Source organism: Nerophis ophidion, linkage group LG24 (assembly GCF_033978795.1).
Source record: "Nerophis ophidion isolate RoL-2023_Sa linkage group LG24, RoL_Noph_v1.0, whole genome shotgun sequence".
Classification (NCBI taxonomy): domain Eukaryota; kingdom Metazoa; phylum Chordata; class Actinopteri; order Syngnathiformes; family Syngnathidae; genus Nerophis; species Nerophis ophidion.
Window position 1 is genome coordinate 41394078 of NC_084634.1, and position 11875 is coordinate 41405952.

General features: G+C 35.1%; 1 protein-coding gene across 8 annotated transcripts in view; it reads left to right on the forward strand.

Annotated features, from left to right (window-relative positions):
- The window catches only part of dglucy (D-glutamate cyclase), a 102110-nt gene extending 90900 nt beyond the window's left edge, over window positions 1-11210 (forward strand). For 6 of the 8 annotated variants that reach the window (XM_061886371.1, XM_061886372.1, XM_061886373.1 and 3 more), the window contains 3 exons: window positions 719-838; window positions 972-1129; window positions 11043-11210. In XM_061886371.1, coding sequence (XP_061742355.1) covers window positions 719-838; window positions 972-1129; window positions 11043-11192 — 428 coding nt within the window. In that variant the 3' untranslated portion in view covers window positions 11193-11210. Of the gene's footprint in view, window positions 1-718; window positions 839-971; window positions 1130-11042 lie in introns of those variants that run through there. The other 2 variants (XR_009804127.1, XM_061886377.1) reach the window with 2 other exon arrangements.
- The last annotated feature ends 665 nt before the right edge of the window (window positions 11211-11875 follow it).

The following is an 11875-nucleotide window of genomic DNA, read 5'->3' on the forward strand; positions in this document are numbered from 1 at the left end:
TAAATATATATATAATTATACATACATATATACATATGTTATTATACATATATACGTGTATATATACATACATACATATACATACGTATTTATATATACATATAAATGACATAATGTTACTGCAGACTCCTAATTAGTCTGCAGTAACATATTGTGTCATTTATACACCTATTATTTTATACACATTATGTGGGACAAACTGTAAAAAATTATTATTAACCTATTTGTTCATTTACTGTTAATATCTGCTTATTTTCTCTTTGAACATGTTCTATCTACACTTCTGTTCAAATGTAATAATCACTTATTCTTCTCTTCTTTGATACTTGACATTAGTTTTGGATGATACCACACATTTAGGTATGGATCTGATACCAAGTAGTTACAGGATCATACATTGGTCATATTCAGAGTCCTCATGTGTCCAGGGACATATTTACTGACTTTATAAACACAATATACATTTTAAGAAAGGAAAAAATATTTTGTGACGATAAAAAATATAAATGTAATCATAGTAGTATCGACTAGATACGCTCCTGTACTTGGTATCATTATAGTGGATGTCAGGTGTAGATCCACTCATGGCATTTGTTTACATTGTGACGGCGGTGAGTTATTGTATCCTCCTACGCTGTGTAGTGAAACATGTTTAGATATTCCTCCTCCTCCAGTGATAATATTACTTGTAAGATACAGTACATCTTCTCTCCTGCAGGAATTGGTGATGGAGGCAATGAGCTGGGGATGGGCAAAGTGAAGGACAAGGTGAAAAGCCTGATGCCAAAGGGGGAGCTGATAGCCTGTGAGGTTCCCGCGGACTACGCCATCACCGCAGGTGTGCATCATCATCATCATCATCATCACATCATCTAGTCCTGCTGCCTTCTCAAGTCAGGGTTCTGCACCAGGCCTTGGAAGCAGCAGTTCTGCTCACCAGCTCCGTGTTTTGCCCCTCATCCAACCTGCAGGGGTGTCCAACTGGGGAGGGTACGCTGTGGCCTGTGGCCTCTACCTGCTGCACACCTGTCCCACACACCTGCGATATCTGCACAAAGGACTGGGGAAGCATCACCTGACTTCTCAAGCGTTACAACATTGCACCGCCAACCTGCCATCTGTGGACAAGGTGACACACACACACACACGCGCACACACACACACACACACACACACACACACACACACACACACACACGCGCGCGCACACACACACACACACACACACACACACACACACACACACACACACACACACACACACACACACACACACACACACACACACACACACACACACACACACACACACACACACACACACACACACACACACACACACAACGCTTACAACACAATAACAACAGGATAACAACACAATAACAACAGGACAACAACACAGGAGAACAACACAATAACAACAGGATAACAACACAATAACAGCAGGACAACAACACAGGAGAACAACACAATAACAACAGGATAACAACACAATAACAGCAGGACAACAACACAGGAGAACAACACAATAACAACACAATATCAACAGGATAACAACACAATAACAACAGGAGAACAACACAGGAGAACAACACAATAACAACAGGATAACAACACAATAACAGCAGGACAACAACACAGGAGAACAACACAATAACAACAGGATAACAACACAATAACAGCAGGACAACAACACAGGAGAACAACACAATAACAACAGGAGAACAACACAGGAGAACAACACAATAACAACAGGATAACAACACAATAACAACACAATAACAACAGGATAACAAAATGTCTGATCCAGGTTTGCTTTGACTGTGCTATCAGAAGCTGATAGTATCAGAGAGAAGGCGATACTGGGGGGTGCAAGGGTGCCCAAACTTTTAGACTTGGGGGCTACATCGTGCTAAAAAAAATGGGCTGGGGAGGCAAAAGGCATAAAGTGTGTGTAAAATAAGTCTATGTAGATATTAGTGTTGTCCCCACACCAATATGTAGTTACATACTTTTCTAAATAAGTCCATGTAGATATTAGTGTTGTCCCCACACCAATATGTAGTTACATACTTTTCTAAATAAGTCCATGTAGATATTAGTGTTGTCCCCACACCAATATGTAGTTACATACTTTTCTAAATAAGTCTATGTAGATATTAGTGTTGTCCCCACACCAATATGTAGTTACATACTTTTCTAAATAAGTCTATGTAGATATTAGTGTTGTCCCCACACCAATATGTAGTTACATACTTTTCTAAATAAGTCCATGTAGATATTAGTGTTGTCCCCACACCAATATGTAGTTACATACTTTTCTAAATAAGTCTATGTAGATATTAGTGTTGTCCCCACACCAATATGTAGTTACATACTTTTCTAAATAAGTCCATGTAGATATTAGTGTTGTCCCCACACCAATATGTAGTTACATACTTTTCTAAATAAGTCTATGTAGATATTAGTGTTGTCCCCACACCAATATGTAGTTACATACTTTTCTAAATAAGTCTATGTAGATATTAGTGTTGTCCCCACACCAATATGTAGTTACATACTTTTCTAAATAAGTCTATGTAGATATTAGTGTTGTCCCCACACCAATATGTAGTTACATACTTTTCTAAATAAGTCTATGTAGATATTAGTGTTGTCCCCACACCAATATGTAGTTACATACTTTTCTAAATAAGTCTATGTAGATATTAGTGTTGTCCCCACACCAATATGTAGTTACATACTTTTCTAAATAAGTCTATGTAGATATTAGTGTTGTCCCCACACCAATATGTAGTTACATACTTTTCTAAATAAGTCCATGTAGATATTAGTGTTGTCCCCACACCAATATGTAGTTACATACTTTTCTAAATAAGTCCATGTAGATATTAGTGTTGTCCCCACACCAATATGTAGTTACATACTTTTCTAAATAAGTCCATGTAGATATTAGTGTTGTCCCCACACCAATATGTAGTTACATACTTTTCTAAATAAGTCTATGTAGATATTAGTGTTGTCTCCACACCAATATGTAGTTACATACTTTTCTAAATAAGTCTATGTAGATATTAGTGTTGTCCCCACACCAATATGTAGTTACATACTTTTCTAAATAAGTCTATGTAGATATTAGTGTTGTCTCCACACCAATATGTAGTTACATACTTTTCTAAATAAGTCCATGTAGATATTAGTGTTGTCCCCACACCAATATGTAGTTACATACTTTTCTAAATAAGTCCATGTAGATATTAGTGTTGTCCCCACACCAATATGTAGTTACATACTTTTCTAAATAAGTCTATGTAGATATTAGTGTTGTCCCCACACCAATATGTAGTTACATACTTTTCTAAATAAGTCCATGTAGATATTAGTGTTGTCCCCACACCAATATGTAGTTACATACTTTTCTAAATAAGTCCATGTAGATATTAGTGTTGTCCCCACACCAATATGTAGTTACATACTTTTCTAAATAAGTCCATGTAGATATTAGTGTTGTCCCCACACCAATATGTAGTTACATACTTTCTAAATAAGTCTATGTAGATATTAGTGTTGTCCCCACACCAATATGTAGTTACATACTTTTCTAAATAAGTCTATGTAGATATTAGTGTTGTCCCCACACCAATATGTAGTTACATACTTTTCTAAATAAGTCCATGTAGATATTAGTGTTGTCCCCACACCAATATGTAGTTACATACTTTTCTAAATAAGTCTATGTAGATATTAGTGTTGTCCCCACACCAATATGTAGTTACATACTTTTCTAAATAAGTCTATGTAGATATTAGTGTTGTCCCCACACCAATATGTAGTTACATACTTTTCTAAATAAGTCTATGTAGATATTAGTGTTGTCCCCACACCAATATGTAGTTACATACTTTTCTAAATAAGTCTATGTAGATATTAGTGTTGTCCCCACACCAATATGTAGTTACATACTTTTCTAAATAAGTCCATGTAGATATTAGTGTTGTCCCCACACCAATATGTAGTTACATACTTTTCTAAATAAGTCTATGTAGATATTAGTGTTGTCCCCACACCAATATGTAGTTACATACTTTTCTAAATAAGTCTATGTAGATATTAGTGTTGTCCCCACACCAATATGTAGTTACATACTTTTCTAAATAAGTCTATGTAGATATTAGTGTTGTCCCCACACCAATATGTAGTTACATACTTTTCTAAATAAGTCCATGTAGATAATAGTGTTGTCCCCACACCAATATGTAGTTACATACTTTTCTAAATAAGTCCATGTAGATATTAGTGTTGTCCCCACACCAATATGTAGTTACATACTTTTCTAAATAAGTCCATGTAGATATTAGTGTTGTCCCCACACCAATATGTAGTTACATACTTTTCTAAATAAGTCTATGTAGATATTAGTGTTGTCCCCACACCAATATGTAGTTACATACTTTTCTAAATAAGTCCATGTAGATATTAGTGTTGTCCCCACACCAATATGTAGTTACATACTTTTCTAAATAAGTCTATGTAGATATTAGTGTTGTCCCCACACCAATATGTAGTTACATACTTTTCTAAATAAGTCCATGTAGATATTAGTGTTGTCCCCACACCAATATGTAGTTACATACTTTTCTAAATAAGTCCATGTAGATATTAGTGTTGTCCCCACACCAATATGTAGTTACATACTTTTCTAAATAAGTCTATGTAGATATTAGTGTTGTCCCCACACCAATATGTAGTTACATACTTTTCTAAATAAGTCTATGTAGATATTAGTGTTGTCCCCACACCAATATGTAGTTACATACTTTTCTAAATAAGTCCATGTAGATATTAGTGTTGTCCCCACACCAATATGTAGTTACATACTTTTCTAAATAAGTCTATGTAGATATTAGTGTTGTCCCCACACCAATATGTAGTTACATACTTTTCTAAATAAGTCCATGTAGATATTAGTGTTGTCCCCACACCAATATGTAGTTACATACTTTTCTAAATAAGTCTATGTAGATATTAGTGTTGTCCCCACACCAATATGTAGTTACATACTTTTCTAAATAAGTCTATGTAGATATTAGTGTTGTCCCCACACCAATATGTAGTTACATACTTTTCTAAATAAGTCTATGTAGATATTAGTGTTGTCTCCACACCAATATGTAGTTACATACTTTTCTAAATAAGTCCATGTAGATATTAGTGTTGTCCCCACACCAATATGTAGTTACATACTTTTCTAAATAAGTCCATGTAGATATTAGTGTTGTCCCCACACCAATATGTAGTTACATACTTTTCTAAATAAGTCCATGTAGATATTAGTGTTGTCCCCACACCAATATGTAGTTACATACTTTTCTAAATAAGTCTATGTAGATATTAGTGTTGTCCCCACACCAATATGTAGTTACATACTTTTCTAAATAAGTCCATGTAGATATTAGTGTTGTCCCCACACCAATATGTAGTTACATACTTTTCTAAATAAGTCTATGTAGATATTAGTGTTGTCCCCACACCAATATGTAGTTACATACTTTTCTAAATAAGTCCATGTAGATATTAGTGTTGTCCCCACACCAATATGTAGTTACATACTTTTCTAAATAAGTCTATGTAGATATTAGTGTTGTCCCCACACCAATATGTAGTTACATACTTTTCTAAATAAGTCCATGTAGATATTAGTGTTGTCCCCACACCAATATGTAGTTACATACTTTTCTAAATAAGTCCATGTAGATATTAGTGTTGTCCCCACACCAATATGTAGTTACATACTTTTCTAAATAAGTCTATGTAGATATTAGTGTTGTCCCCACACCAATATGTAGTTACATACTTTTCTAAATAAGTCTATGTAGATATTAGTGTTGTCCCCACACCAATATGTAGTTACATACTTTTCTAAATAAGTCCATGTAGATAATAGTGTTGTCCCCACACCAATATGTAGTTACATACTTTTCTAAATAAGTCCATGTAGATATTAGTGTTGTCCCCACACCAATATGTAGTTACATACTTTTCTAAATAAGTCTATGTAGATATTAGTGTTGTCCCCACACCAATATGTAGTTACATACTTTTCTAAATAAGTCTATGTAGATATTAGTGTTGTCCCCACACCAATATGTAGTTACATACTTTTCTAAATAAGTCTATGTAGATATTAGTGTTGTCCCCACACCAATATGTAGTTACATACTTTTCTAAATAAGTCCATGTAGATATTAGTGTTGTCCCCACACCAATATGTAGTTACATACTTTTCTAAATAAGTCTATGTAGATAATAGTGTTGTCCCCACACCAATATGTAGTTACATACTTTTCTAAATAAGTCCATGTAGATATTAGTGTTGTCCCCACACCAATATGTAGTTACATACTTTTCTAAATAAGTCCATGTAGATATTAGTGTTGTCCCCACACCAATATGTAGTTACATACTTTTCTAAATAAGTCTATGTAGATATTAGTGTTGTCCCCACACCAATATGTAGTTACATACTTTTCTAAATAAGTCCATGTAGATATTAGTGTTGTCCCCACACCAATATGTAGTTACATACTTTTCTAAATAAGTCTATGTAGATAATAGTGTTGTCCCCACACCAATATGTAGTTACATACTTTTCTAAATAAGTCTATGTAGATATTAGTGTTGTCCCCACACCAATATGTAGTTACATACTTTTCTAAATAAGTCTATGTAGATAATAGTGTTGTCCCCACACCAATATGTAGTTACATACTTTTCTAAATAAGTCTATGTAGATATTAGTGTTGTCCCCACACCAATATGTAGTTACATACTTTTCTAAATAAGTCTATGTAGATATTAGTGTTGTCCCCACACCAATATGTAGTTACATACTTTTCTAAATAAGTCTATGTAGATATTAGTGTTGTCCCCACACCAATATGTAGTTACATACTTTTCTAAATAAGTCCATGTAGATATTAGTGTTGTCTCCACACCAATATGTAGTTACATACTTTTCTAAATAAGTCCATGTAGATATTAGTGTTGTCCCCACACCAATATGTAGTTACATACTTTTCTAAATAAGTCCATGTAGATATTAGTGTTGTCCCCACACCAATATGTAGTTACATACTTTTCTAAATAAGTCCATGTAGATATTAGTGTTGTCCCCACACCAATATGTAGTTACATACTTTTCTAAATAAGTCCATGTAGATATTAGTGTTGTCCCCACACCAATATGTAGTTACATACTTTTCTAAATAAGTCCATGTAGATAATAGTGTTGTCCCCACACCAATATGTAGTTACATACTTTTCTAAATAAGTCCATGTAGATATTAGTGTTGTCCCCACACCAATATGTAGTTACATACTTTTCTAAATAAGTCTATGTAGATATTAGTGTTGTCCCCACACCAATATGTAGTTACATACTTTTCTAAATAAGTCCATGTAGATATTAGTGTTGTCCCCACACCAATATGTAGTTACATACTTTTCTAAATAAGTCTATGTAGATATTAGTGTTGTCCCCACACCAATATGTAGTTACATACTTTTCTAAATAAGTCTATGTAGATATTAGTGTTGTCCCCACACCAATATGTAGTTACATACTTTTCTAAATAAGTCTATGTAGATATTAGTGTTGTCCCCACACCAATATGTAGTTACATACTTTTCTAAATAAGTCCATGTAGATATTAGTGTTGTCCCCACACCAATATGTAGTTACATACTTTTCTAAATAAGTCTATGTAGATATTAGTGTTGTCCCCACACCAATATGTAGTTACATACTTTTCTAAATAAGTCTATGTAGATATTAGTGTTGTCCCCACACCAATATGTAGTTACATACTTTTCTAAATAAGTCCATGTAGATATTAGTGTTGTCCCCACACCAATATGTAGTTACATACTTTTCTAAATAAGTCTATGTAGATATTAGTGTTGTCCCCACACCAATATGTAGTTACATACTTTTCTAAATAAGTCTATGTAGATATTAGTGTTGTCCCCACACCAATATGTAGTTACATACTTTTCTAAATAAGTCTATGTAGATATTAGTGTTGTCCCCACACCAATATGTAGTTACATACTTTTCTAAATAAGTCCATGTAGATATTAGTGTTGTCCCCACACCAATATGTAGTTACATACTTTTCTAAATAAGTCTATGTAGATATTAGTGTTGTCCCCACACCAATATGTAGTTACATACTTTTCTAAATAAGTCTATGTAAATATTAGTGTTGTCCCCACACCAATATGTAGTTACATACTTTTCTAAATAAGTCTATGTAGATATTAGTGTTGTCCCCACACCAATATGTAGTTACATACTTTTCTAAATAAGTCTATGTAGATATTAGTGTTGTCCCCACACCAATATGTAGTTACATACTTTTCTAAATAAGTCTATGTAGATATTAGTGTTGTCCCCACACCAATATGTAGTTACATACTTTTCTAAATAAGTCTATGTAGATATTAGTGTTGTCCCCACACCAATATGTAGTTACATACTTTTCTAAATAAGTCCATGTAGATATTAGTGTTGTCCCCACACCAATATGTAGTTACATACTTTTCTAAATAAGTCTATGTAGATATTAGTGTTGTCCCCACACCAATATGTAGTTACATACTTTTCTAAATAAGTCCATGTAGATATTAGTGTTGTCCCCACACCAATATGTAGTTACATACTTTTCTAAATAAGTCTATGTAGATATTAGTGTTGTCCCCACACCAATATGTAGTTACATACTTTTCTAAATAAGTCCATGTAGATATTAGTGTTGTCCCCACACCAATATGTAGTTACATACTTTTCTAAATAAGTCTATGTAGATATTAGTGTTGTCCCCACACCAATATGTAGTTACATACTTTTCTAAATAAGTCTATGTAGATATTAGTGTTGTCCCCACACCAATATGTAGTTACATACTTTTCTAAATAAGTCCATGTAGATATTAGTGTTGTCCCCACACCAATATGTAGTTACATACTTTTCTAAATAAGTCCATGTAGATATTAGTGTTGTCCCCACACCAATATGTAGTTACATACTTTTCTAAATAAGTCCATGTAGATATTAGTGTTGTCCCCACACCAATATGTAGTTACATACTTTTCTAAATAAGTCCATGTAGATATTAGTGTTGTCCCCACACCAATATGTAGTTACATACTTTTCTAAATAAGTCCATGTAGATATTAGTGTTGTCCCCACACCAATATGTAGTTACATACTTTTCTAAATAAGTCCATGTAGATATTAGTGTTGTCCCCACACCAATATGTAGTTACATACTTTTCTAAATAAGTCCATGTAGATATTAGTGTTGTCCCCACACCAATATGTAGTTACATACTTTTCTAAATAAGTCCATGTAGATATTAGTGTTGTCCCCACACCAATATGTAGTTACATACTTTTCTAAATAAGTCCATGTAGATATTAGTGTTGTCCCCACACCAATATGTAGTTACATACTTTTCTAAATAAGTCTATGTAGATATTAGTGTTGTCCCCACACCAATATGTTGTTACATACTTTTCTAAATAAGTCTATGTAGATATTAGTGTTGTCCCCACACCAATATGTAGTTACATACTTTTCTAAATAAGTCCATGTAGATATTAGTGTTGTCCCCACACCAATATGTAGTTACATACTTTTCTAAATAGAGAGAAACACGGAAAATGTCATTATTGTCTTTATTGGAACAAAAAAATCTTAAGGTACATGACATATAATAAACATATGTTTCATGTACCCTAAGATGTTTGCTTCCAATAAAGACATTTTTTGTCTTTGTCTTTATTTAGAAAAGTATGGAACAACACGTTGGTAACAGTACTAAAATTGTTGTGATCCACTTCCCGGATCACATTTTCATTTCGATTTTTTGAGTCCTTTTGTATTCTTGGTTTGTTTTGGACTTTTCCGATTCCTAGTTTTTGCACTTCCTTATTTACCTGGTTACCATGGTTTCGCATTTGTTCCACCTGCTCTTGTTTTTGACTTGCACCTGTGGTCATTTATTACTTCCCTATTTAAGCCTGCCTTCTCCCTTTGTTCAGTCTTGATCCTTTGTTTGTGGTAAGCAACACTCACGAGATGTTCTTGCTCTGTGCTAAGTTCCTCCTTAGCTTCCCGTGTGCTCGGCACCTTTACTTTGGACTAGAGATGCTCAAATAGGCAATTATATCATCCGCAACCGCATCACCAAAGTCGTCATCCACCCGCCGTCCACCCGAACCAACATTTTATCAGAACCGCAACCGCCCGTTGAAATACATTAGAGGTCGGCCACCTTCATCACTCAAAGAGCTATTTAAACCCGTTTCACAGAGTAAAGAAAACAACGGGAGCCGCTAACGTACTCGCGAATATCCAATTGTGTTCATCCTGATGACAAGGATAAGGGCGTGCTGTGAAGCCATTGCCTTTGACACCTACAACAACTCCTACAAATCTTATTAGTTCAGCAACATGTTGTATGCAGCTCCCGCATTCACACGTACAAGATTGAAAGGCATGCTGGGTGATACAAAGTACACTAATGGTTGTGATATCAACAATTTTAACACTCTTACTAATATGCACCACACTGTGAAGCCACACCAAACAAGAATGACAAACACATTTCGGGAGAACATTTTCACAGTAACACAACATAAACGCAACACAACAAATACCCAGAATCCTTTGCATCCGTGAGTAAGATGAATATATTTTACACCCCCGCGCCTCCAACCCCGCCCACCTTACCTTGCTGCTCGCGGGGTGAATAAAATAGTCAGGAAGTGTGATGGATGCAAAGGATTCTGGATATTTACCTGCTATGTGAAGACCAGTCGGATGTGAGTCCGACTGGTCTTCTTGGATCTTGGGGTGGACAAAACGTGCATCAATATGCTCTTCATCCGTGAGAAAAATAATGTTGTGGGGACAACACTAGTTCCTACAGTCATTCCAAGTGCATTGAAACTGTACTCAAATATGATTTATTTCCAGGAGGAGTCTATCTTGTCAACGCTGGTGGATTTTGGCATTCGAAGTGGTAAAACTGGTAACCTGGCCATGGAGGTGGATGGTCTGACCTTTCACCCCTCACATTCTGACATCATCGCCAAACTACTCAAGGTCACCTTGGACTCGGACTAATAAATCAATCAATAAATAGTTTGTTGCCTTTGTCTCCAACTAATGATGGAGCACATTGACAGGTGGATATGTGCACTAATTGGACTGCAGCCTCGTTAGGAGAGACTTCAGCCTCCTGCAATAGTTCTGCAACACAAAGTCAAGTACATCAACTAGGATCTGTAGTCAAGTACATCAACTAGGATCTGTAGTCAAGTACATCAACTAGGATCTGTAGTCAAGTACATCAAGTAGGATCTGTAGTCAAGGACATCAAGTAGGATCTGTAGTCAAGTACATCAACTAGGATCTGTAGTCAAGTACATCAACTAGGATCTGTAGTCAAGTACATCAACTAGGATCTGTAGTCAAGTACATCAAGTAGGATCTGTAGTCAAGTACATCAACTAGGATCTGTAGTCAAGTACATCAACTAGGATCTGTAGTCAAGTACATCAACTAGGATCTGTAGTCAAGTACATCAACTAGGATCTGTAGTCAAGTACATCAACTAGGATCTGTAGTCAAGTACATCAACTAGGATCTGTAGTCAAGTACATCAACTAGGATCTGTAGTCAAGTACATCAAGTAGGATCTGTAGTCAAGGACATCAAGTAGGATCTGTAGTCAAGTACATCAACTAGGATCTGTAGTCAAGTACATCAACTAGGATCTGTAGTCAAGTACATCAACTAGGATCTGT